Source organism: Dendrobates tinctorius, unplaced genomic scaffold (genome assembly GCF_039654945.1).
Source record: "Dendrobates tinctorius isolate UK_male_01 unplaced genomic scaffold, ASM3965494v1 ptg000018l, whole genome shotgun sequence".
NCBI classification, from domain to species: domain Eukaryota; kingdom Metazoa; phylum Chordata; class Amphibia; order Anura; family Dendrobatidae; genus Dendrobates; species Dendrobates tinctorius.
In genome coordinates, this window is record NW_027361686.1 from 11,969,667 (window position 1) to 11,996,969 (window position 27,303).

The 27,303-nt window shown below is 44.9% G+C and overlaps 1 protein-coding gene across 1 annotated transcript in view; it reads right to left on the bottom strand.

Moving 5' to 3' along the window:
* The window catches only part of DRC12 (dynein regulatory complex subunit 12 homolog), a 162,190-nt gene that overhangs the window by 60,952 nt on the left and 73,935 nt on the right, over positions 1-27,303 (bottom strand). The window contains exon 3 of the mRNA XM_073566466.1: positions 1,250-1,312. Within this exon, the coding sequence (XP_073422567.1) occupies positions 1,250-1,312 (63 nt within the window). The remainder of the gene's footprint in view (positions 1-1,249; positions 1,313-27,303) is intronic.

Below are 27,303 nucleotides of genomic sequence, written 5' to 3' on the forward strand. Positions count from 1 at the left end.
GGAAGATGGAGGCACTGTGGACACTGTGATTCGGTGGTGTTCATATTTTTAGGCTTGCATAAAAGCGTGGTCCGCCACAGTTTTGTGCACTTCTGAAAAGAAGGACAACACTGCACAGAGGCCAGATGGAGTCCAGAGTAACTCTGCTGCTGCATTATAGTAGAGAAGGGGCCAAAAGGTCAGATAAGACAATAGAAGGTCTATGTCAAAAGATTACAAAACTTTATTAAATGCACATATGCCTATACAAATACAAAGGTATGGATTGGTAGGGTGAGTAGTAACAGCATAATTGCATGATAGAGAGAAAATCTTTTTAGAAATTGCTCAAAATCACTAATCACCTGATTCACCCAGAGGGAGCCAGGGGAAACGACACACGTTTCGGAGATAGCTCCTTCTTCCACTGGGTACTAGTTAATACGTTTGTGATGTAACCAAATAGCTATACGATCCCACACGCCCCTTGCATGTGCAATATGTAAACATGTCACAATTTTATCCCCTACCAATCCATACCTCTGTATTTGCATAGACACATGTATTTAATAAATTTTTGTAAAGTTTTGACATAAACCTTCTATTTTCTTATCTGGACTTTTGGCCCCTTCCCTACATTGTTGACAATTGGTCTTTATTCTGACTGGAGTATATGTTGAAGGATGTGGATCTACTTTTGATGCTTTCATTGGTTGTTGCTTTTATATCTTTGATTCACACTATCCTCAACATTTGATGTTTGTCATTTATACTTTATGGTATTGCCTCATTGTAGTGAATGGATCCCTCGGGGGTTTCATCTGAATCACGTCACTTGGAGATTTAGATAGAAACCCCAAAGTACCGTATATTATATTACTATACTGCTACATGGTCCTTCTTTCCATCTCTTTTTCTATTTGATCTCTAAACGATTTTTAGTGCCTAACCCCTCCCATTTGTCCAATTCTTTGTGTACAAATATACTTAATATTACTTATACCTAAAACACTCTATATACCCATACGAATTGTTCACATTTGTTCCTGAGTCAAAGTATCAGAAAAATTAGTCTGATCACTGGTCTAATAAACTGCAAAACATAGCATAACACTGACAAAAGAAGAGTTAGACCTTGATATAGCACAGCCTAACAGACCACTAAAGATGGCTGATCATGAGGTTGTGGTTGATCATGAGTGGCCATGGTAACCACGCTATCGATACAGAAGATGAAGAGAACACATTAGAAAGTCCACTGAGAACTTACCAAGATGGTCTTGCAAAACATCCACCTCAAGAGTTGCTTTACGAAACTGTTCTTCCAATGAACCTAAAAGAAGTGATCGGCAACACATGACATCAGAAGGGTAGCGTGGATTATTTGACAAAAAGCACCTAAACAAGAATAAGGCTGGAATCACACTCAACGAATAAAAAAATCCGTCCGATTTTAACGGTATGAAATCGCACAAAGATTTCTTGTCCAGAGATCCGTCTGTCATCCCATTTTCCGGCAATGAACCAATTTTATTCGCATCTAAGCATCAAACTGACATCCAATGCCAATGCATGATGCTCTTTCATGATGACCTGGAGAAGTCTTGCGATTTGATCGCAAGTCACAAGTGTGGTGCGTTTTCAATGCGATTTTTAATCGCATCCATAGACTTGCATTGTCGAATCCGATCCAAAAATCGGTGACAATCGCAGCATGCTACGATTGTCTCGGTCCGAGGAACGGATCCGATAGAAAAACGCATGATGGGAGCAGCACCATAGAATAACATTGGGACAAATGCAATGCGATTTTTTATCGCATTGCATTCGTCCGATTTAATCGCTAGTGTGACCCCGGCCTAAGAGTTTTTACCCGTCGTGTTGGAGCCATTTTTAATTTTTTGTGTTTCCTTTTTTTCTGTCAATTCTCCTAAGGGTCATAACCTTTTTTTAATGAAATTTAAACCCTGCGCGTTCCAATTCACCAAACAATTTTGCCCCTATCTACATACTGGGGAAAATGTGTGTGTGTCAAGCCCCGCCCCTCATTATGATGTCATAATGCCCCTATCTACATAATGGGGAAACAGTGTATGCGTATCAAGCCCCACCCCTCATTATGATGTCACAATGGTTGCCATGGCGACGCTGATGTCATCATAGGTTGCAAGCCTCACCGCTCATTATGATGTCATAATGGTTGACTATGAGATGGAGGATGTGTGATGGGTATATGGGCACTGGACTATGGTATGGAGGATATGTATGATGGGTATATGGGCACGGGACTATGGGATGGAGGATATGTATGATGGGTATATGGGCACGGGACTATGGGATGGAGGATATGTATGATGGGTATATGGGCATTGGACTATTAGATGAAGGATGTTTGATGGGTATATGGGCATGGGACTATGGGATGGAGAATATGTATGATGGGTATATGGGCATGGGACTATGGGATGGAGGATGTGTGATGGGTATATGGGCACTCAAATATGAGATGGAGGATATGTATGATGGGTATATGGGCACGGGCCTATGGGATTGTGGATATGTATGATGGGTATATGGGCACGGGACTATGGGATGGAGGATAATTATAATTTGTTATAACTAACCACAGTTAGTTACTATGCCCGGGCAGCGCCAGGCTCTTCAGCTAGTTTTATCATATAATGTTAAAAAAAGAAAAAACTTTAGAGTGGGGTGAGATGGTGAGAAATAAATACAATCCCTCCATTGTTTGAGTTTTGTTTATAGGTTTTCTTCATTGTGTAGTAAAAATGGCAATATGATTCTGCAGGTCAGAAAAATTCTCTCAATACCAAACATATATAGTTTTTTTTTGTACTTCCATACATCCATGGTTTTAGAAAATTAAGAACTTAAGATATGTATGAGCACATCTTTTTTGCAGGGCAAGCTGTAATCTTTTTTAGTATCATTATAGGGTAAGTTGTGATTGCTTTTAATTGCATTTGTTGGAGGCATATTTTGATATTTTTTAGGGGTTAATTTATTCTATATTTTCATAGATCTGACTATTACGGATGTGACAAAATTAAATATGCTTGCTTTGTTAACTTTAATTTAAACTAACAGTTTTTCAATTTTCTTTCTTAAAAAAAATGTTAACACTTTTTTGTCCTTCTAAGGGACTTGGAACTGCTATTCCTCGCAATATAAAATGAAATTATTTGGTATTGCAATATTTTTATTGAAAAAAAAAAAGATCTATCACTCTCAGACTCAGCCCAATATGGCGTTTGGGGTCTTTAGTAGGTAACCTATGGGCACCCTGCAGTTGTGTCATGGAGATTGAGGGGGTGAGGGAGGGGGCATTTGGCAATTTGCCCACACAGTTTAGAACCACTTAAGTTTGAGTGTTAGAAATTGAAAGCAGCATACAAATAGGTCTGATCACTGGTTTTAACTATTTCTGATTGTTGCAGTTAGGCTGAGTTCACACGTGGCGTTTTTTTCGCATTACCACGCGATTTTGCCGTGAAAACATGAAAAATAAGCATCCCATGCATTCCTATGGGATTCTGCAATGCTGTGCTAATGCTGCGGTTCTTACCGCGGCGGAATCGCTTTGCGGTAAAAAACGCAGCATGCTCATTAATTTTGCAGAATCACGGCGATCCCGCACCCATAGGAATGCATTGTTCCGCTTACTTCCCGCATGTGGCTGTGCACACCATGCGAAAAGTAAGCAGAACAATTGCGGATGGTACCCACGGTCCGGAGAAGAGGAGACTGTCCTCCGGGCTTTGGGTACCATATCCCTGTAAAAAATAGAATTTAAAATAAAAAATGGTGTTATTCTTACCTTCCGACGTCCCGCGCAGCATTCTCGCCTCTCTCCACGCTCTCGTTCCCAGTAATCCTTTGCGAAAATGCCCGCGATGACGTCCGTTCTCGCGGGATCGCGAAGTCTCGCGGTCATTCGCGCGACGTCATCGCGAATTAGCGCGAGACGTCGCGATCCCGCGAGAACGGATGTCATCGCGGGCATTTTCGCAAAGGATTACTGGGAACGAGAGCGTGGAGAGAGGCGGGAAGGCTGCGCGGGACGTCGGAAAGGTAAGAATAACACCATTTTTTATTTCTTTTATTATTTTTTACATTTTATCTTTTACTACTGATGCTGCATAGGCGGCCTCAGTAGTAAAAAGTTGGTCACACTTGTCAAACGCTATGTTTGACGAGTGTGACCAACCTGTCAATCAGTTCTCCAAGCAATGCTACAGATCGCTTGGAAAACGCTAGCATTTTGCAAGCTAATTACGCTTGCAAAATGCTAGCTTTTCCGCGGGAAAATCGCGGGAATTTAAAATGCGATTTTCCAGCGGAATGGAATTCTGGAACTCTCGCGGTAATTTCCGCGAGAGTTCCGCTACGTGTGAACTTAGCCTTAGATTCAGGTGCCTGTTCTATCAGAAGTTTGGCTCAGCTGCTTAGCCTTCTCTATACACCTGCACACATGGGATGTACTTGAAGAGATTCATTTTAAAATCTGATAACTTAAAATGAGATGAACATTTGCAGAAAGGCTGTATTTAGACATACTATGTAAAACTTATTTCATCAATCAAACGTGAATTGGCTAATTGACTTTAGCAAGTCAGCGTTTAGTCTGATCTACATTTGCTGAAGACTCACACATGAACATTGTCCATATACAGGTGCTTCTCACAAAATTAGAATATCAACAAAACTTAATCTATTTCATTTCTTCAATACAAAAAGTGACTCGTATATGTTATAGAGTCATTACACAGTGATCTATTTCAAGTGTTTATTTCTCACAATGTTGATGATTATGGATTACTGCCAATGAAAACCCAAAAGTCATTATCTCAGTAAATTAGAAAAATTAACAAAAAACACCTGCAAAGGCTTTCTAAGCATTTAAAAATGTCACTTAGTCTATTTCAGTAGGTTCCACAATCACAGGGAAGACTGATGACTTGACAGATGTCCAGAAGGCAGTCATTGACACACTCCACAAGGAAAGTAAATTCTGCATTTTATTTGGAAATCAAGGTCCCAGAGTCTGGAGGAAGAGTGGAGAGGCACACAATCCAAGCTGCTTGAGGTCTAGTGTTAAGTTTCCACAATCAGTGATGGTTTGGGGAGCCATGTCATCTGCTGGTGTAGGTTCACTGTGTTTTATTAAGACCAAAGTCAGCGCAGCCATCTACCAGGCTTCGCTCTGCCGACAAGCTTTTTAGAGATGGAAACTTCATTCTCCAGCAGTTCTTGGCACCTGTCCACACTGCCAAAAGTGCCAATTCCTGTTTTAAAAACAGCAGTATCACTGTGCTTGATTGGCCAGCAAACTCGACTGACCTTAACCCCATAGTGAATCTATGGGGTATTAGCAAGAGGAAGATGAGAAACACCAGATCCAACAATGCAGACGGCCTGAAGGCTGCTATCAAAGCAACCTTGGCTTCCATAACATTTCAACATTACCACAGGCTGATCGCCGCCATGCCACACCGCACTGATGCAGTGTGACGCGAGTCACTATAGTAATAAGTCCCAAAAATGGAGAGAAAGACTACTATAACAGATAGTAATTATTTATTGGATAAGTAAAGGGAGGTCAAACGATCCGAGGTCAGGTCCAGGAAATGGCGCAGTACAACAAGGGGTAGTCAGAGACGAAATCTAATTCACGAGCTGGGGTCAGGAAAACCAGTAAGGCAATATAGTTTACAGGGAGCAGGCAAAAGAGAAGTCAGGTCACATGCAAATAGTCTAAGTCCAGAAAGGAAATAAAGTCAGGCTGGGTCAGGTGCAGAGCACAGAGTGATCAGACTTACACAGGCAACAGCAAGTGTACGATTGACAGAGTGAAGGAGCTAGCGTGCTAAAGTAGAAGACTAATCAAGGAAAGTGAACACAGGTGATGCAGCACAAACCCAGCACAACCCCTAGACAAAGTAACATATCAGACAGGAACAGAGTAGAGATCGTGACATGCAGTAATTGATGCAAAATGAGCCCCGACCAAGTATTGATTGCATTTACTCGACATATACATTTTAGTAGGCCAACATTTCGGATTTTAAAATAATTTTTCAAGCTGGTGTTATAAAGTATTGTAATTTACTGAGATAATGACTTTTGAGTGTTCATTGGCTGTAGTCATAATCATCAACATTAACAGAAATAAACACTTGAAGTAGATCACTGTAATGACTATGTAATATACGAGCTTCACTTTTTGTATTGAAGAACTGAAATAAATGAACTTTTTGATGATATCATAATTTTGTTAGAAACACCTGTATAATATTCATTATGCAAAATAGGGGGTAGGTCACTGAAGGATCAGTGACCTGTCAGAAGCCATACAGATGAAAACCTAATCAGAGCCATATGAAGACCCCCCATAGTCCCGTCCTGGAGCAAAGTCCTGCTGGAGCTGAAATTTCAATCTCCAAAAAGCTTGTTGGCAGAGAGCATGAAGTGCTCTAAAATTTCCTGGTAGACGGCTGCTCTGACTTTGGTTTTGATAAAACACAGTGGACCTACACCAGCAGGTGACATGGCTCACCAAACCATCACTGATTGTAGAAATTTCACACTAGACCTCAAGCAGCTTGCATTGTGTGGCTCTCCACTCTTCCTCCAGACTCTGGGATCTTGATTTCCAAATGAAATGAAAAATTTACTTTCATCTGAAAACAACACCTTGGACCACTGAGCAACAGTCCAGTTCTTTTCTTTCCTTGGCCCAGGTAAGACGCTTCTATTGGTCAAGAGTGGCTTGACATAAGAAATTCGACACTTGTAGCCCATGTCCTGGATACTTCTGTGTATGGTGACTCTTGAAGCAATGACTCCAGCAGCAGTCCACTCCTTGCGAATCTCCCCCAAGTTTGTGAATGGCCTTTTCTTAAAAATCCTTTCAAGGCTGCACTTATCCCGCTGACATGTGCCCCTAAAGGCCGCCGATGGAATTGCGATCCACCCGCAGCTGTTAACTCATTAAATGCCGCTGTCAATAGCTGACAGCAGCATTTAATGTGAAGCACGTCACTAATCCCGCCCATTGGTGACCCCATCACATGATCACGAGTCATCGATGGGTCGGCATGACAACCACAGGTTTATGATCCCTGCCCGCTTGTCGACGCACATAGCAAGTGAGCATTTCTGCTATATACAGGCGATCTGATCATCACCTGTGTGAAGCAGAGGAGATCGGGTTGTGGCAGCTTCTAGTCTGCCATGGAGACTATTGAAGCATGCAAAAAGTAAAAAAAAAAGTTTTTAAAAATATTAAAAAAAATATACCGTAAAAATCCAAATCACCTCCCATTTGCCCCATCTCTATATATAAAACTGAATGTGTGTATCACCAACCAATCACGAAGCATCTTTCATTTCAACAGAGCTGTTCAAAAGAAGCTGAGTAGTGTTGAGCATTCCGATACCACAAATATCGGGTATCGGCCGATATTCGCGGTATCGGAATTCCTATACTGAGTTCCGATACTTTTTGCATATCGAATACCGGAATCGGAAGTTCCCATTATGCTATGAGCCAGTTTGATTTGATTCAGCCAATGAGGAATCTTAAGAAGTGTGGGCACATCCTGTTAGGCATGTAGGCATGCTAACTAATGGCATGGCTGAGATTGGCTGCTGAAATGATGTAATGATGCACTATAAAAGCCGCCGCCATTTTGGGTTCACTCTGCTGTGAATTCAGTTAGGGACAGGACGCTGCTCTTCTGACTCTGAGGGACAGTTAGAGATAGCGATTTGCTATATTGTGCTTTACCCAGGCTACTTTAGCAACCCATGTGTGAAACTTTCTTTTGCCTTGCAGCGCTGTTCACAGCTGTCTGCAAAGTCTGTGTGTGTGAATGCAGCTCACGGAGTAGTGTGTTCTGCAGCCACCTCTGGTTGTAGGCTGCTTAGCGTGCGTCACTGCCTCATACATATTTTTTTTTTATTGCTGCTCATTTTTACTGATTTCTGCTATTAGTGTGCATCTATCCGTATCCATCTACATTGGTTGCAAACACTATATAGGAGTAGATAGCGGAGCCTTTCTGCAGCCTTTCAGTGCTAGTGCACAGTTCTCTGCACTGTTCACGGCTGTCTGTGAGGTCTCTGTGTATGAGTGCAGCTCACGCTGTAGTGTGTTCTGCAGCCACCTCTGGTTGTAGTCCGCTCAGCGTGCGTCACTGCCTCATACATTGTCCTTTTTTGCTTTAGTGCTGCTTATTTTTCCTGAATTTCTCCTATTAGTGTGCTTCTATCTGTATCCAGCTAGATTGGTTGCAAACACTATATAGGAGTAGATAGAGGAGCCTTTTGCTGGCTTGTGCCCTGCAGCCCCAGCCAGATTTGTATTAGCCTATTTTTTGGAGCCTCATCTATTGCATTGTAGGTTACCTTCCTGCATTGTAATAGCTCCAAAAAGTTTGTAATACTATCGCTTTTACATCTTTGGTCACATCCTTTGTGTTTTGTTTTTTTGAAAAAAAAAAAAAAACACGTAAATAAAGTTCACCAAACACTCCACTCTACAGTTGTGTAGACCACATTAGCTCATATTAAAGTGTAGTCCACACACTTTATAAAATTAGTGTTTCTTATACCTGTTAGCAGCTGTTCAGGAATAAGCACACTAAGCACTTAGTACTTTTCTGCCTATCTTTATCAGTCGACCAAGATTAAGAAGGCAGGGAGTAAGGCACGTGGTTGTGGGTGTGGAGTTTCAGCAGGGAGAGGACGTGGGGATTCTGTGCCTGCTGCGGGCACCAGTGACTCAGCATCCCCCAGTTTTAACAGGGAACAGTCCTTTATGCGCAGCTTTGTAGGACGGAGAGGGAGGGGGCAGACTTGGTTGCCTGTCGCCTCCACTTCGGCACCCATTAGGAGCATTCCTCTTCCAAAACCCAAAACGGGTGCTCCCAGAACTTGCAGTGCGTGGTCCTTTTTTGACAGTTGCAGATGACATTTGCTTTGTCAAATGCAAGTTGTGTAATCAGAAAGTCAAAAGAGGGAAAAGTGTCAGCAACCTCAATACCACAAATATGTGGAAACATGTGTGGACCCAGAACGTGGTGGAGTTACAAAGACACACAGAAGACGTAGGCCAACCTACAGCACCTTCTACCACCTCTTCAGCTCATGTTGTAGCCTCTTCCTCCAGCTCACACACAGCTGGTTCGGCTTCCTCACAGGATCGCCATGGAAGAACCTCTGGCACCGTTGTACAGAGACAGTGTAATTACACCCACAGCACCACAATCCCTGTCATCCTCACACTCCCAGGCCACTCTACAGCCATCGGTAGCACAGGCATGGGAGAAAAGGTGGCCATACTCGGCAAACCATCCCCGAGCACAGGCTCTGAATGCTGGCATTGCAAAACTATTGGCCCTTGAAATGCTCTCGTTCAGGCTGGTGGAGACTGACACCTTCCGTAACTTCATGGCATTGGCAGTCCCACAATACAATGTGCCCAGCTGCTTTTATTTCAGCAGGCAAGCCGTCCCTGCCCTGCAAAAGCATGTGGAGGGAAAAATTAAACATGCGCTACTAAACGCCGTCAGTAGCAAGGTCCACCTGACCACCGATGCGTGGACCAGTAACCATGGACAGGGACGATAACTTTCCCTCACTGCCCATTGGGTAAATGTTGTGGAGCCGGGTACAGATCTTGAGAGTGGCGCTGTACGTGTTCTGCCAACTACAATGATTGCAGGAATCCAGTCTGTACACATTGACTCCTCCTCATACTCCAGTTCCTCAGAATCAGCGCTGCAGAAGCCGTCATGGTCTACCTCCACATGGACCCGTGAACGCTTACCTGTTACAACCAATATGAGCACAGCCGTGGCCAAACGTCCACAGGCTGTACTGAAATTAATTTCTTTGGGGAATAGAAGCCACACAGCGCAGGAGCTCTGGAATGCCATCAAGCAGGAGAGCGACGTGTGGTTTGTGCCAGCGAATCTCCAGCCAGGCTTGGTAGTGTGTGACAATGGCCGAAATCTTGTGGCAGCTCTGGGCCTAGGCAACCTCACTCACATCCCATGTCTGACACATGTGCTTAACTTGGTCGTGCAGAGTTTTTTGAGGGACTATCCGGATCTTGATGCACTGCTACACAAGGTCCGCATAGAGTGCACTCATTTGCGGCGTTCCAGCATGGCAAAATCGCGCATTGCAGCTCTGCAGCGTCGATTCCGCCTTCCGGAACATCGCATCATATGAGACCTACCCACCAGGTGTAATTCAACGTTACATATGTTGGAGCGGTTGTGTGAGCAGCAGGCAGCAGAAATGGATTACCAGCTGCATCAGGCGCAAACAAGTCGCACTGTGCGCCGGTCACACTTCACCACCACTGACTGGGCCTCTATGAAGGACATCTGCCACGTTTTGCGTGCCTTCGATGATTCCACGCGGATGGTGAGTGCAGATGATGCACTAGTCAGTGTGACTGTCCCCCTTATCTGCCTGCTTCAAAAAACACTGTAAACACTAAGGGAGGATGTTTTGGAAGAGGTGGAGGATGAGGAGTCACAAATGCCATCTGCTTCTGGGCAGTCTGCGCAACGTGGTTCCTCACAAAGGCCTAGGCAGGGGACACTTTGTGAGGATGAGGAGGAGTCAATGGAGGAGGAAGTCATCTCTCCAGAGGAGGGAGGTACACAATGCTCTAGTAGTCAGTATGCAGAGCGAGGGTGGGGTGATGCAGAGCAGGCAGAGATGACGCCTCAAGCAAGGGACAGCGCTTCTTGGCCTGTTGGGAGTCTGCAGCACATGGTTGATTTCATGCTGCAGTGCCTGAGAAACGACCGCTCACATTCTCAACATGGCTGATTATTGGGTGTACACCCTCCTAGATCCTCGCTACCGGTACAACTTACAAAGCCTCATAACACCGTTGAACCGGGAGCGTAAAATGCAGCAGTACCAAGACACACTGGTGCATTCCATCATGTTTTCCATTCCACCCGACAGCAGTGCTAGTGCTTTACAAAGCAGCTCTGTGCGTCGAGGCAGTGGAGGAAACTCAGCACAAAGAGGCAGCGCCTCAGTACAAGGCAAGACCACTATGGCCCAAATGTCGCAAAGTTTTGTGTGTCCGCCACAATTGTCTACACCATCACAGACGGCTCCAGTCAGCAGGAGGCAACATTTCCGTCAGATGGTGACAGACTACATGTCTTGCCCTCTCAGTATACTCCCAGATGGCTCTTCCCCCTTCAAGAAAGTTTTGAGTCTATAAGCTGGATACATGGCCAGGGCTTAGCCAGTATGCATTGGAGGTGCTGGCTTGCCCTGCTGCTAGTGTATTATCGGAACGCATCTTTAGTGCCGCAGGTGGTGTACCAACAGACCATCGCACGCGACTATCCTCCGATAACATTGACCAGCTGACTTTTCTGAAAATGAACAAGGCCTGGATCTCGCCGGAATTTGCCAGCCCTCTTCCAGAATAAATAATTAGTTGGCAACAGTATCCAGGTCTCCTGTTGTGTTCATGTTTTTACCACCTGAACTGTAATCCCTGGGCTCCAACACTGCCAGTTGCTGCTCAGAAGTGCCATCTGCACAGAAAAACAATAGCTCCTGTGTTAGTGGGGTTCAGTAACGCCAGCTGCTCCCCTGCTGTGTGTCCGGCAATATCTCCTGCTCCCTCCACATTCATCCCAAAATCAGATATTAAACTTGATCCAATTAGGCCTTATCCATAAACAACAAGAATAAGTATAAATTGCCCAAAAATTAACAATTTTATTGAATACAAAAATACAAAGATAAAAATTACACACAAGGGTGACTGCTATCCAAAGCAGGAGCCATATTGCACTAGTGCCCGATTAACCAAATGCAAATACAGATATAAAACAATTACAAATATTGATCAGAGAGTGGTATGTAATTTGCTACATCTAGCTTAATGGCCAAAAGAGAACAGCGCGAATGCTACTGAACTCACAGTACTTTCCACAGTGGATATACACATGACCACTCCGTGATCACATATCAGTTACTGAAGGAGCCCAAACTTGAGCACTATGTATAAAGCAAATGTAAAAACATACTAACAATATGGTACGGACACTTACAAGTTGTAAGTAATGGCGCTGGCTTCCCACTCGCGAGTGGGAAGCCAGCGCCATTACTTACAACTTGTAAGTGTCCGTACCATATTGTTAGTATGTTTTTACATTTGCTTTATACATAGTGCTCATGTTTGGGCTCCTTCAGTAACTGATATGTGATCACGGAGTGGTCATGTGTATATCCACTGTGGAAAGTACTGTGAGTTCAGTAGCATTCGCGCTGTTCTCTTTTGGCCATTAAGCTAGATGTAGCAAATTACATACCACTCTGATCAATATTTGTAATTGTTTTATATCTGTATTTGCATTTGGTTAATCGGGCACTAGTGCAATATGGCTCCTGCTTTGGATAGCAGTCACCCTTGTGTGTAATTTTTATCTTTGTATTCAATAAAATTGTTAATTTTTGGGCAATTTATACTTATTCTTGTTGTTTATGGATTCTAATTTGAGTTTTTGCCGTTACTATTTACTGGGTTTGTGCTGTTTACCAATTAGGCCTTAGCCTACTCCATGATTGACCCTGGGCTCCAACACCGCCAGTTGCTGCTCAGAAGTGCCGTCTGCACAGAGAAAAACACTAGCTCCTGTGTTAGTGGGGTTCAGTAACGCCAGCTGCTCTCCTGCTGTGTGTCCGGCAATATCTCCTGCTCCCTCCACATTCACACTACAACTGATTTTAAAACTTGCTCAGATTAGGCCTCAGCCTACTCCATGATTGAACCTGGGCTCCAACACCGCCAATTGCTGCTCAGAAGTGCCGTCTGCACAGAGAAAAACACTAGCTCCTGTGTTAGTGGGGTTCAGTAACGCCAGCTGCTCCCCTGCTGTGTGTCCGGCAATATCTCCTGCTCCCTCCACATTCACACTACAACTGATTTTAAACTTGCTCAGATTAGGCCTAAGCCTACTCCATGATTGAACCTGGGCTCCAACACCGCCAGTTGTTGCTCAGAAGTGCTGTCTGCACAGAGAAAAACACTAGCTCCTGTATTAGCGGAGTTCAGTAACTTCAGCTGCTCCCCTGCTGTGTGTCCGGCAATATCTCCTGCTCCCTCCACATTCCCATTACAACTAATTTTAAACTTGATCCAATTAGGCCTCAGCCTACTCCATGTTTGACCCTGGGCTCCAACACCGCAAGTTGTTGCTCAGAAGTGCCGTCTGCACAGAGAAAAACACTAGCTCCTGTGTTAGTGGGGTTCAGTAACGGCAGCTGCTCCGCTGCTGTGTGTCCGGCAATATCTCCTGCTCCCTCCACATTCACACTACAACTGATTTTAAACTTGCTCCAATTAGGCCTCAGCCTACTCCATGATTGACCCTGGGCTCCAACACCGCCAGTTGTTGCTCAGAAGTGCTGTCTGCACAGAGAAAAACACTAGCTCCTGTGTTAGTGGGGTTCAGTAACGCCAGCTGCTCCCCTACTGTGTGTCCGGCAATATCTCCTGCTCCCTCCACATTCTCACTACAACTGATTTTAAACTTCCTCCAATTAGGCCTTAGCCTACTCCATGAATGACCCTGGGCTCCAACACCGCCAGTTGCTGCTCAGAAGTGCCGTCTGCACAGTCAACACATGCTCCAGTGTTAGTGGGGCTCTGTAACGGCAGTTGATCCTCTGCTGTGTGTCCGGCAATTTCGCCTGTTCTGTCCACATTCACACTACTCCAGATTTTAAACTTGCTCCAATTAGGCCTCTGGCTACACTCTGTTTCTTCTGTAATCCCTGGGCTCCAACACCGCCAGTTGCTGCTCAGAAGTGTCTTTGGCACAGGTACTCCCTCCTGCCCAGCCTGGTTCCAGCACACCAGCTGTTTCCGGGTAGTGTCAACGTCACTTTGGCACCAATACATTGTCCTGTCGTGTTGCGGTCGAGTTAGCCGACTCTATGGTGCCTGCAGTTTAGGTGCTTCCTATGTGGGCTGCAAGATCTGGCAATAAAGGATGGTTCCGTAGTGCCAATAGGACAAGCACCCCCTGTAGGACTATGGGTTTCGGTAACTGCGGCCGGCTCGCGGCCTTGCAACTTTGTTTTTCAGGGGTACTTTCTGCTACCCCTCCGTGTTCCAGTACCGTCAGCTGGTTCTCGGCAGTGCCTTTGGCTTAGGTGCCTCCATCTCGGTATCAGAGTTCCAGCAACGTCTGCTGGTCCTTGGTAGTGTTTTCTAGCACCGGTACCTCCTGCTTAGTAACCGGGTTCCAGCACCGTCAGTTGGTCCTCGGTAGTGCCATTGGCTCTTGTAGCTTCTGCTACCCCTCCGGTTTCCAGCACCGTCAGCTGGTTCTCGGCAATGTCTTTGGCACGGGTACTCCCTCCTGCCCAGCCTGGTTCCAGCACGCCAGCTGTCTCCGGGAAGTGTCAACGTCACTTTGGCACCAATACGTTGTCCCGTCGGGTTGTGGTCGGGGTAGCCGACTCTATGATGCCTGCAGTTTAGGTGCTTCCTATGTGGGCTGCGGGATGTGGCAATAAAGGCTGGTTCCGTAGTGCCAATAGGACAAGCACCCCCTGTAGGACTGTGGGTTTCGGTAACTGCGTCCGATTCTCGGCCTTGCAACGTTGTTTTTCAGGGGTACCTTCTGCTGCCCCTCCGGGTTCCAGCACCGTCAGCTGGTTCTCGGCAGTGCCTTTGGCTTAGGTGCCTCCATCTCGGTATCCGAATTCCAGCAACGTCTGCTGGTCCTTGGTAGTGTTTTCTAGCACAGGTACCTCCTGCTTAGTAACGGGGTTCCAGTACTGTCAGCTGGTCCTCGGTAGTGCCATTGGCTCTTGTTCCTTCTGCTACCCATCCGGGTTCCTGTACCGTCAGCTGGTTCTCGGCAGTTCCTCAGCCTTTTTGAACCTTCTGATACATTTCCAAGTTCAAGCTTTTTGAAATGGTTTTTGGTAATCACTCTGGATCTCCCTGACAACGACCCTGAAGACAACGACCCTGAAGACCTCCCCGAAGAAGACGACGACGACATCTAAGACGATGACCCTGAAGACGACGACCCTGAAGACCACCCCAAAGACGACAACGACCCCAAAGACGATGACCCTGCAGACGACGACCCTGAAGATCACCCCAAAGACCAAAAAGATGACCCTGAAGAAGATGAAGAGGACAAAGAACATGAAGACAATCACCAAGATGCAGAACAACAAGAGACAGAAGACCAAGAAGCAGAAGAACATTAAGCATAAGACTAAAAATCAGAGCAAAAGATGTTATCTAAATTATAAGCAGAAGAAGACTAAGCAGTGTATGGGGGTTCCGCCTCGTGGTGCCCCTGGAAAATGCCTGCTGCTGCAGGCCAAACTGAACGCGGACAAATCCTGTTGTAAATCTTTTGTGACAGGCAGAAAGGAAGGTGTAATCTGCTGCTGCTGAGGATCATGAAGGAGAAAGTTTGGGAGAAATAAAAAAGAAGGTGAAGAGCATGGAAGTAGTGAAACATACATACCTGACAAAATATAAAAAAGGTTAACATAGTCAATATCTTTGCAACTCCGAATGTCTTAAAAAAAAAATTATTCCTGCTATTCCATTTGATTGGGCTAAACCTCTATGCCTTTAATGTCTCCTCCACCTCCCCCAATACATTCTACATTATTCTTAGTTGTTTTTCTTCATGTAGAATTAACCTACAAGGAAAGAAAGGGTTTATTTTAATTCCGATATTTCTGTCCCATTGACTTGCATTGGTTTCCTGTATCGGAATTGGCGATATCTGATACTTTTTGGGTATCGGTACGATCCAATCCGATATTTCACGATATCGGAAGGTATCGCTCAACACTAAAGCTGAGCTATGATTGGTTGCTATGAACAACAGTTTTCCTTGCAACCAATCACTAAGCATCTCTCATTTCACCAGAGCTCGTTAAAAGAAGCTGAGCTGTGATTGATTGCTATGAGCAAGTTTTCCCACTTGACAACACCTCAGCATGACATGGTGGGAGAAACCTAGCATACCTGGGAACATAAGCTCCCAGCCATTGTCTGCCCCCCTGAAAGGAGCAGAGAGCACATGACAGAAATGAATCCCCCCCCTCCTGTGGTGCCCATATACACATCCTCCATCATATAGGTACATTTTCCCTCTTAAAGGGATCATTGGTATGGAAGTCAGAGCAAATCCATCCAGCGCTTTGGTTTTGACCCCAGGCCTCTCTTAAAGGGATCTCCGGTATGGACGTTAGGACTGTTCCACTCAGCTCTGTGGTTCTGACCCCAGGGTCTCTTAAAGGGATCACTGGTATGGAATTTAGGGCAAATCCACTCTGCGCTTTGGTACTGACCCCAGGCCTTCCTTAAAGGGATATCCGGTATGGAAGTAAGGGCAATTGCCTTCAAATGCTTTGGTACTGACCCTAGGCTCTCTTAAACAGATCTCCTGTATGAAGTTAGGGCACATCCTTCAGGGCTATGATTCTGACCCCAGGGTTCTATTAAAGGGATCATTGGTATGCAAGTCAGGGCAAATCCACTCAGCGCTCTGGTTCTGATCCCAGGCTCTCTTAAAGGGATTCCCGGTATGGAAGTTAGGGCAAATCCACTTAGCGCTTTGGAACTGAGCCCAGGCCTCTCTTAAAGGGATCTCCGGTATGGAAGTTATCCCTCAGCGCTCTGATTCTCACCTCAGGCTTCTAATAAAAGGATCATTGGTATGGAAGTCAGGGCAAATCCACTCAGTGCTCTGGTTCTGACACCAGGCTGACGGGATGATGTGAGATATTAGGGGTAGTAGTCCAGTGGCTCTGGCTGACGGAATGATGTGAGATATTAGGGGTAGTAGTCCAGTGGCTCTGGCTGACGGAATGATGTGGGATATTAGGGGTAGTTGTCCAGTGGCTCTGGCTGATGGAATAATGTGGGATATTAGGGGTAGTAGTCCGGTGGCTCTGGCTGACGGGATGATGTGTGATATTAGGGGTAGTAGTCCGGTGGCTCTGGCTGACGGGATGATGTGTGATATTAGGGGTAGTAGTCCGGTGGCTCTGGGTGATGGGACGATGTGGGATATTAGAGGTAGTAGTCCGGTGGCTCTGGCTGACGGGATGATGTGCGATATTAGTGGTAGTTGTCCGGTGGCTCTGGCTGATGGAATGATGTAGGATATTAGGGGTAGTTGTCCAGTGGCTTTGGCTGACAGGATGATGTGGGATATTAGGGGTAGTTGTCCGGTAGCTCTGGCTGATGGGACGATGTGGGATATTAGGAGTAGTAGTCCGGTGGCTCTGGCTGATGGGACGATCCCCGGTATGGAAGTTAGGACCGTTACACTTAGCGCTCTGGTTCTGACTCCAGGCTGATGGGAAGATGTGGGCTATAAGGGGTAGTAGTCCGGTGGCTCTGGCTGACGGAATGATGAGGGATATTAGTGGTAGTTGTCCAGTGGCTCTGGCTGATGGAATGATGTGGGATATTAGGGGCAGTAGTCCGGTGGCTCTGGCTGACGGGATGATGTGGGATATCAATCAATCAAATTTATTATCGCCAAGTACATATTACATATATACAAGGAATTCTTTGTGGCAAAGAGGCAACATAATATATAACAACAGATACAACAAGTAACATCTAACAAGACAGATACAGTATATAGTCTACACATGACGATTTAATTGTTGAACAGAGAGTGGATAGAAGCTGTTCATATGGCGGTTGGTGCTGCATTTGGGGACTCTGAAGCGACGTCCTGAAGGGAGTAGTTGGAATGAGGAGTGTCCCGGGTGAGAGGGATCGGATGAAATTTTCAATGCGTGGGATCGAATACTCTTATCATAAAGATCCTGGATTTTAGGCAGGGGGAACCTATAATTCTCTCTGCTGTTCTGAAAGTCCTTTGTAAGCGGAGTTTGTCATGCGCAGTGGCTCCCCCATACCAGACTATCAGAGAGGAACAAATCACAGGTCTGATGACAGCATTAAAGAATAAGATCAGCAGATTCTTAGACAAACCATATCTTTTCAGCTGACGCAGGAAGAACATCCTCTGTTGTGCTTTTCTTATAACAGCATCCACGTTTTTCCCCCATTTAAGATCATGAGAGATGATAACACCAAGGAATTTGGTCTCTGTGACCATAAGAACCACTTTGTCATGGATGTAGATTGGAAGTATCTCATGTTGATCTTTCCTAAAATCCACAACCATCTCAGCAGTTTTTTAGTGTTGAGTACAAGATTATTGGCTTTACACCAGTCACATATTCTTTCCACCTCACTCCGATACAAGTCTTCAGCATTTCCCCTGATGAGACCAATCAGTGTCATATCATCGGCAAATTTCAAGATTTTTACTGAGTCTGCTGAAGAGATGCAATCATTCGTATAGAGAGAAAACAGTAACGGCGACAAAACACACCCCTGAGGTGCCCCGATGTTTGTGACCAAGGTGTCTGAAGTGAATGGTCCAACTTTTACACTCTGTATCCTGGCTGTCAGGAAGTTATAAATCCACAAGCATAAGTTGAGAGGGACTCCAAGAGCTACCATTTTCTTATGAAGTAAATTCGGATCAATGGTATTGAACGCTGAGCTAATGTCCATGAAAAGAATCCGGACATATGAGTGCCGTTCATCTGTATGATCCAAAATGTACTTCAGTGCCAGATTGACAGTGTCATTTGCCGAACGATTCTCCTTATAGGCAAACTGAAGCGGGTCCCATAGCTTCTGCGTGAATTTTATCAGGTGGGACATCATAATTCTTTCGAAGACTTTCATAGCTACAGATGTGAGTGCTACTGGTCTATAGTTGTTCAACTCAGAGGATCCCACTTTCTTGGGGACAGGGATAATTGTGGAATTTTTCCAACACTGAGGTACAACGCACTCTTTCAGTGACACATTGTATATATTTGTCAGTATAGGGGCAAGCTGGGTAGCACATACTTTCAGACACATTGGAGATACACCATCAGGGCCAGGTGCCTTTTTGACCTTAAGTCCCTTCAGGATGCGCATCACCTCTGCCTCAGAGATCACTACTTGGGTGTTGCACAATGAATGATCTTTATATGAACAGACTGAGGAGCTTAGAGATGAATAGCCACTGTGTGTAGAGCTTGCCTCAAATCTGCAGTAGAATTCATTTAACTCTGCTGCCAGACTTCTGCTGGGTTTCCCCAAAAGTGGACAGATTTGGATGGAATAAATGTGTCTTCACAAAAACTGATATATGAGGACACAGCATCAATCCTTTCATCCAGACCAGAGGAGGAGCGCCGAGAGATGGCTGCTCTGGCATGAGGCTCCTGAGTTTTTTAGTTTTTTCCCCGTTTAATTGTTAATTCTCCCTTTGGTTCACTCACCATTGCATAGCTACAGGATTCGGCAGAGCTGGGAGCAGTGTGGAGACTGCGATCAGCTGGGACCGGTGTCTTTCTGTCCTCGTGGAGCTCCGTGCCTGGATTCAGCTGGGAGAGAGTGAAGCTGCTGGCTGCCTGCCAACTTTCCTACAACTTGTACCCAACAGATATTAGGAGTAGTAGTCCAGTGGCTCTGGCTGATGGGACGATGTAGGATATTAGGGGTAGTAGTCCGGTGGCTCTGGCTGAAGGGACGATGTGGGATATTAGGGGTTGTTGTCCGGTAGCTCTGGCTGATGGGATGATGTGGGATATTATAGTGAATGTGGCTATGCGGAGTGGGCGGGGTTCTACACTCAGCTTTACATATATACTAGCTGAAGAGCCCGGCGTTGCCTGGGCATAGTAACCAACTGTGGTTAGTTATAACAAATTATAATGATTATATTGCACATAAAAAACATTTCACATCATATATTCAACACTACAGATTTGCAACACAAATTAACTAAACGATTACCCAAGTATCGATAGTGTTTTATTTTTGACTCATTCTAGAGCCTTTTATTAAACAATGTGTGTATCTAACCCTATCCTGTGTGATAATATCTGCTGAGCTGTGTACCTAATCCTCTCCTGTGTGATACTTTCTGTTGAGCTGTGTATCTAATCCTATTGTGTGTTACTGACTGCTGAGCAGTGTATCTAATACTATCCTGTGTGATACCATCTGCTGAGCCGTGTATCTAAACTATACTTTGTGATACTGACTGCTGAGTCGTGTACCTAATCCTGTCATGTGTGTTACTGACTGCTCAGCCGTGTATCTAATCCTATCCTGTCTGATACTGACTGCCGAGCCGTGAAGCTAATCCTATCCTGTGTGATACTGACTGCAGACCCATGTATCTAATCCTATCCTGTGTGATACTGTCTGCTGAGCAGTGTATCTAATCCTATCCTGTGTGATACTGACTGCTGAGCTGTGTATCTAATCCTATGTGATACTGACTGCTGAGCCGTGTGTCCAATCCTCTCTTGTGTGATACTGACTGCTGAGCTGTGTATCTAATCCTATCCTGTGTGATACTGACTGCTGAGCCATGTATCTAATCCTATCCTGTGTTATACCATCTGCTGAGCCGTGTATCTAAACTATACTTTGTGATACTGACTGCTGAGTCGTGTACCTAATCCTGTCATGTGTGTTACTGACTGCTCAGCCGAGTATCTAATCCTATCCTGTGTGATATTGACTGCCGAGCTGTGTAGCTAATCCTATCCTGTGTGATACTGACTGCAGACCCATGTATCTAATCATATTATGTGTGATACTGTCTGCTGAGCTGTGTATCTAATACTATTCTGTGTGATACTGTGTGCTGAGCTGTGTATCTAATCCTATCCTGTGTGATACTGTCTGCTGAGCAGTGTATCTAATCCTATCCTGTGTGATACTGACTGCTGAGTTGTGTATCTAATCCTATCCTGTGTGATACTGTCTGCTGAGCAGTGTATCTAATAATATCCTGTGTGATACCATCTGCTGAGCCGTGTATCTAAACTATACTTTGTGATACTGACTGCTGAGTCACGTACCTAATCCTGTCATATGTGTCACTGACTGCTCAGCCGTGTATCTAATCCTATCCTGTGTGATACCGACTGCCGAGCAGCTAATCCTATCCTGTGTGATACTGACTGCAGAACCATGTATCTAATCATATTCTGTGTGATACTGTGCACTGAGCTGTGTATCTAATCCTATCCTGTGTGATACTGACTGCTGAGCCGTGTATCTAATCCTATCCTGTGTGATACTGGGCTCCCCCTGCAGTCTGTGTCAGAGGGTGGTCTGCGTTGGCACGGTAATAAATTGTGTTATTTCCAGCTTTACAGGAGGATGATAACACCATAGAAATGATAAGAATAATAGGCCAATTTTTTGGGTGAATTGGAACGCACAGGGTTAAAATTTTGCCTCACAACATAGCCTATGGCGCTCTCGGGGTCCAGACGTGTTACTGTGCAAAATTTTGTGGCTGTAGCTGTGATGGTGTAGATGCCAATCCCGGACATACACACATACATTGAGCTTTATATATTAGACTAGCTGAAGAGCCCGGAGTTGCCTGGGCATAGTAACCAACTGTGGCTAGTTATAACAAATTATAATGATTATATTGCACATAAAAACATTTCACATCATATATTCAACACTACAGATTTGCAACACAAATTAACTATGTTACTGACTGCTAACTGTGTTACTGACTGCTGAGCCGTGTATATAATTCTATCCTGTGTGATACTGACTGCTGAGCCGTGTATCTAATCCTATCCTGTGTGATACTGACTGCTGAGCCGTGTATCTAATCCTATCCTGTGTGATACTGATTGCTGAGCTGTGTATCTAATCCTATCCTGTGTGATACTGACTGCTGAGCCGTGTATCTAATCCTATCCTGTGTGATACCATCTGCTGAGCCATGTATCTAACCCTATCCTGTGTGATACTGACTGCTGAGCCGTGTACCTAATCCTATCGTGTGTTACTGACTGCTCAGCTGTGTATATAATTTTATCCTGTGAGATACTGTCTGCTGAGCCATGTATCTATTCCTATCCTGTGTGATACTGACTGCTGAGCTGTGCATCTAATCCTATCCTGTGTGATACTGGCTGCTGAGCTGTGCATCTAATCCTATCCTGTGTGATACTGACTGCTGAGCCATGTATCTAATGCTATCCTGTGCGATACTGACTGCTGAGCCGTGTGTCTAATCCTCTCTTGTGTGATACTGACTGCTGAGCTGTGTATCTAATCCTATACTGTGTGATACTGACTGCTGAGCCATGTATCTAATCCTATCCTGTGTGATACTGACTGCTGAGCAGTGTATCTAAACAATACTTTGTGATACTGACTGCTGAGTCGTGTACCTAATCCTGTCATGTGTGTTACTGACTGCTCAGCCGTGTATCTAATCCTATCCTGTGTGATATTGACTGCCGAGCTGTGTAGCTAATCCTATCCTGTGTGATACTGACTGCAGACCCATGTATCTAATCATATTCTGTGTGATACTGTCTGCTGAGCTGTGTATCTCATACTATTCTGTGTGATACTGTGTGCTGAGCTGTGTATCTAATCCTATCCTGTGTGATACTGTCTGCTGAGCAGTGTATCTAATCCTATCCTGTGTGATACTGACTGCTGAGCCGTGTATCTAATCCTATCCTGTGTGATACTGGGCTCCCCCTGCAGTCTGTGTCAGAGGGTGGTCTGTGTTGGCACGGTAATAAATTGTGTTATTTCCAGATTTACAGGAGGATGATAACACCATAGAAATGATAAGAATAATAGGCCAAATTTTTTGGTGAATTGGAACGCACAGGGTTAAAATTTTGCCTCACAACATAGCCTATGGCGCTCTCGGGGTCCAGACGTGTTACTGTGCAAAATTTTGTGGCTGTAGCTGCGATGGTGTAGATGCCAATCCCAGACATACACACATACATACACACACATTGAGCTTTATATATTAGACTAGCTGAAGATCCCAGAGTTGCCTGGGCATAGTAACCAACTGTGGCTAGTTATAACAAATTATAATGATTATATTGCACATAAAAACATTTCACATCATATATTCAACACTACAGATTTGCAACACAAATTAACTAAATGATTACCCAAGTATCCTCTCCTGTGTGATACTTTCTGCTGAGCTGTGTGTCTAATCCTATCATGTGTTAGGCTGTGTGCACACGCTGCGGATTTTGCTGCGGTTCCGCAGCGGTTTTGGCCGCTGCGGACCCGCAGCAGTTTCTGCTGCGGTGTACAGTACAATGATTCCCTATGGGAATCAAAAACCGCAGTGCAGACGGTGCGGAATTTTCCGCGCGGATTATCTGCGGTTTTCAATCCGCAGAAAGAATTGACATGTCAATTCTTTCTGCGGATTCTCCTGCGGTTTGCCATCTCCTCCATTGAGGAGATGAAAAACCGCAGGGCAAAACCGCAGAGCAATCCGCAGGTAAAACCGCAGGTCTTTTGACCTGCGGTTTCACCTGCGGATTGTACAAAATCCGCGCGGATGAATCCGCACCTTTTCCGCAGCGTGTGCACACAGCCTTACTGACTGCTCAGCAGTGTATCTAATCCTTTCCTGTGTGATACTAACTGCTGAGCCGTGTATATAATTCTATCCTGTGAGATACTGTCTGCTGAGCCATGTATCTATTCCTATCCTGTGTGATACTGACTGCTGAGCCGTGTACCTAATCCTATCCTGTGTGATACTGGCTGCTGAGCTGTGCATATAATCCTATCCTGTGTGATACTGACTGCTGAGCCATGTATCTAATGCTATCCTGTGTGATACTGACTGCTGAGCTGTGTATCTAATCCTATCTTGTGTGATACTGACTGCTGATCCATGTATCTAACCCTATCCTGTGTGATACTGTCTGCTGAGCCGTGTATCTAATCCTATCCTGTGTGGTAGTCTGCTGAGCCGTGTATCTAATCCTATCCTGTGTGATGCTGACTGCTGAGCCGTGTATCTAATCCTCTCCTGTGTGATACTGACTGCTGAGCCGTGTATCTAATCCTCTCCTGTGTGATACTGACTGCTGAGCCGTGTATCTAATCCTATTCTGTGTGATACTGTCTGCTGAGCCGTGTATCTAATACTATTCTGTGTGATATTGTGTGCTGAGCTGTGTATCTAATCCTCTCCTGTGTGATACTGACTGCTGAGCCGTGTATCTAATCCTATCCTGTGGAATACTGACTGCTGAGCCATGTGTCTAATCCTCTCCTGTGTGATACTGACTGCTGAGCTCTGTATCTAGTCCTATCCTGTGTGATACTGGGCTCCCCCTGCCGTCTGTGTCAGAGGGTGGTCTGTGCTGGCACAGTAATAAATTGTGTTATCTCCAACTTTACAGAAGGACGATAACACCATAGAAATGATAAGAATAATAGGCCAAATTGTTTGGTGAATTGGAACGTGTGGAGTTAAAATTTCGCCTCACAACATAGCCTATGAGGCTCTCGGGGTCCAGACGTGTGAATGTGCAAAATTTTGTGGCTGTTGCTGCAACGGTGCAGATGCCAATCCCGGACATACACACATACATACACACACACACACACACATTGAGCTTTATATATTAGATTAACTGAAGAGCCCGGCGTTGCCCAGGCATAGTACTGTGGTTAGTTATAACAAATTATAATGATTATATTGCACATAGAAACATTTCACAGCATATATTCAACACTACAGATCTGCAACACAAATTAACTAAACGATTACCCAAGAATCCGCTCCTGTGTGATACTTTCTGCTGAGCCGTGTATCTAACCCTATCCTGTGTCATACTGACTGCTGAGCCGTGTATCTAATCCTATCCTGTGTGATACTGGCTGCTGAGCTGTGCATCTAATCCTATCCTGTGTGATACTGACTGCTGAGCCATGTATCTAATGCTATCCTGTGTGATACTGACTGCTGAGCTGTGTATCTAATCCTATCTTGTGTGATACTGACTGCTGATCCGTGTATCTAACCCTATCCTGTGTGATACTGACTGCTGAGCCGAGTATCTGATCCTCTCCTGTGTGATACTGTCTGCTGAGCCGTGTATCTAATCTAATCCTGTTTGATACTGTCTGCTGAGCTGTGTATCTAATCCTATCCTGTGTGATGCTGACTGCTGAGCCATGTATCTATTCCTATCCTGTGTGATACTGACTGCCGAGCTGTGTATCTAATCCTATCCTGTGGGAAACTGACTGCTGAGCCATGTGTCTAATCCTCTCCTGTGTGATACTGACTGCTGAGCTGTGTATCTAATCCTATCCTGTGTGATACTGACTGCTGAGCCGTGTATCTAATCCTATCCTGTGTGATACTGACTGCTGAGCCTAGTATCTGATCCTCTCCTATGTGATACTGTCTGCTGAGCCGTGTATCTAATCCTATCCTGTGTGATACTGTCTGCTGAGCCGTGTATCTAATCCTATCCTGTGTGATACTGACTGCTGAGCCGTGTATCTAATCCTATTCTGTGTGATACTGACTGCTGAGCCATGTATCTAATTCTATCCTGTGTGATACTGACTGCCGAGCCGTGTATCTAATCCTCTCCTGTGTGATACTGACTGCTGAGCCGTGTATCTAATCCTATCCTGTATGATACTGACTGCTGAGCCGTGTATCTAATCCTATCCTGTGTGATACTGACTGCTGAGCTGTGTATCTAATCCTATCCTGTGTGATACTGTCTGCTGAGCCGTGTATCTAATCCTATCATGTGTGATACTGGGCTCCCCCTGCAGTCTGTGTCAGAGGGTGGTCTGAGTTGGCATGGTAATAAATTGTGTTATTCCCAGCTTTACAGAAGGACAATAACACCATAGAACTGTTGCTGATAGCAACCAATCACAGCTCATTTTTCATCTTTTAAACAGCTCTGGGACAGCGTGGCGAGTTTTGAGTGGCGACCTTTATGTGGCGAGGTTGGTGTATGTGCGGTGAAATCTGTGCTGAGGGTGGTATATGTGTTGAAGCATGTGATAGTGTGTGGCGCATTTTGTGTGTGTGTTCATAACCCCGTGTGTGGTGAGTATCCCATGTAAGGGCCCCACCTTGGCAACTGTATGGTATATACTGTTTGGCTCCATCGCTCTCATTCCTTAAGTCCCCCTTGTTCACATCTGGCAGCTGTCAATTTGCCGCCAACACTTTTCCTTTCACTTTTTCCCCCATTATGCAGATAGGGGCAAATTGTTTGGTGAATTGGAATGCGCGGTGTTATGATTGAGTCACCGTAGGAGGCAAAAACTGAAATGCTAGCTAAGTCCTGAAAACCAGAGAAGTTGGCAACTATCAGATTGCAGACCCCTGAACCTATCAACACAACTAGCAGTAGCCGTGGGGGGTTCCTACGATGACCTAGACCCCTCGATCACAGCCGGAGAGATACATAGGCCTAAAGAAGGAAAGGGGAAATCTAACTGCCCCAGAGAAGACCCCAAAGCAATAGGCAGCCCCCCACATATAATGACAGTGAAGCAAGATGAAAACACTTACACAGACAGAAAGACAGGCTGAGCAAAGACGGGGCCCAAAAACTACCTAGATAGGAACGGATAGGAAGGCTGCTGTCTGCAATCTGCCAAAACCCTATCAGAGACAAAAGCCAACAAGCTGATATAAAAATGGCCCTGAAGCAACTAAGCTTCAAAAACTAAATCAGCACTCAGGTACTTTCAGAAGACAGAGCTCACGGAACACTGCACACTCCAGCAGGGAGTGGCAGAATCCAAAAAGGAAGAAAAACAAAAACAAATCTTAAATGCAAAAAGGCAAAACAGAAAACTTAGCTTTAAGAGAGCAGGAATCAGACTGGTGTCCAAGAGTCCACAGAGAAATCACCCGCAGGGCAGAAAGGGCGTAGGCTGCCTTAAATCCAGTCAGTGACTCCACTCAGCCAATCGTCTTCATTAGTCCCAGGTGCCTGATAATCAGGCTCACTACCTTCCTTCACTAGAATAGGGAGTTCACCAGGCCTCAGTGACGGAGGGGAAAATGAACTCACAACAGCGCGGGGTTAATATTTTGCCTCACAACATAGCCTATGACGCTCTCTGGGTCCCGACTTGTGACTGTGGCAAATTTTGTGGCTGTAGCTGCGACGGTACGGATGCCAATCCCGGACACACACACATATATACACACACACCCACATTCAGCTTTATATATTAGATATATATATATATATATACATATATATACTTTATATATATATATATATATATATATATATATACACAGTAGATAGATAGATCGATAGATAGATAGAATCAGTATAATTTGTTATAAC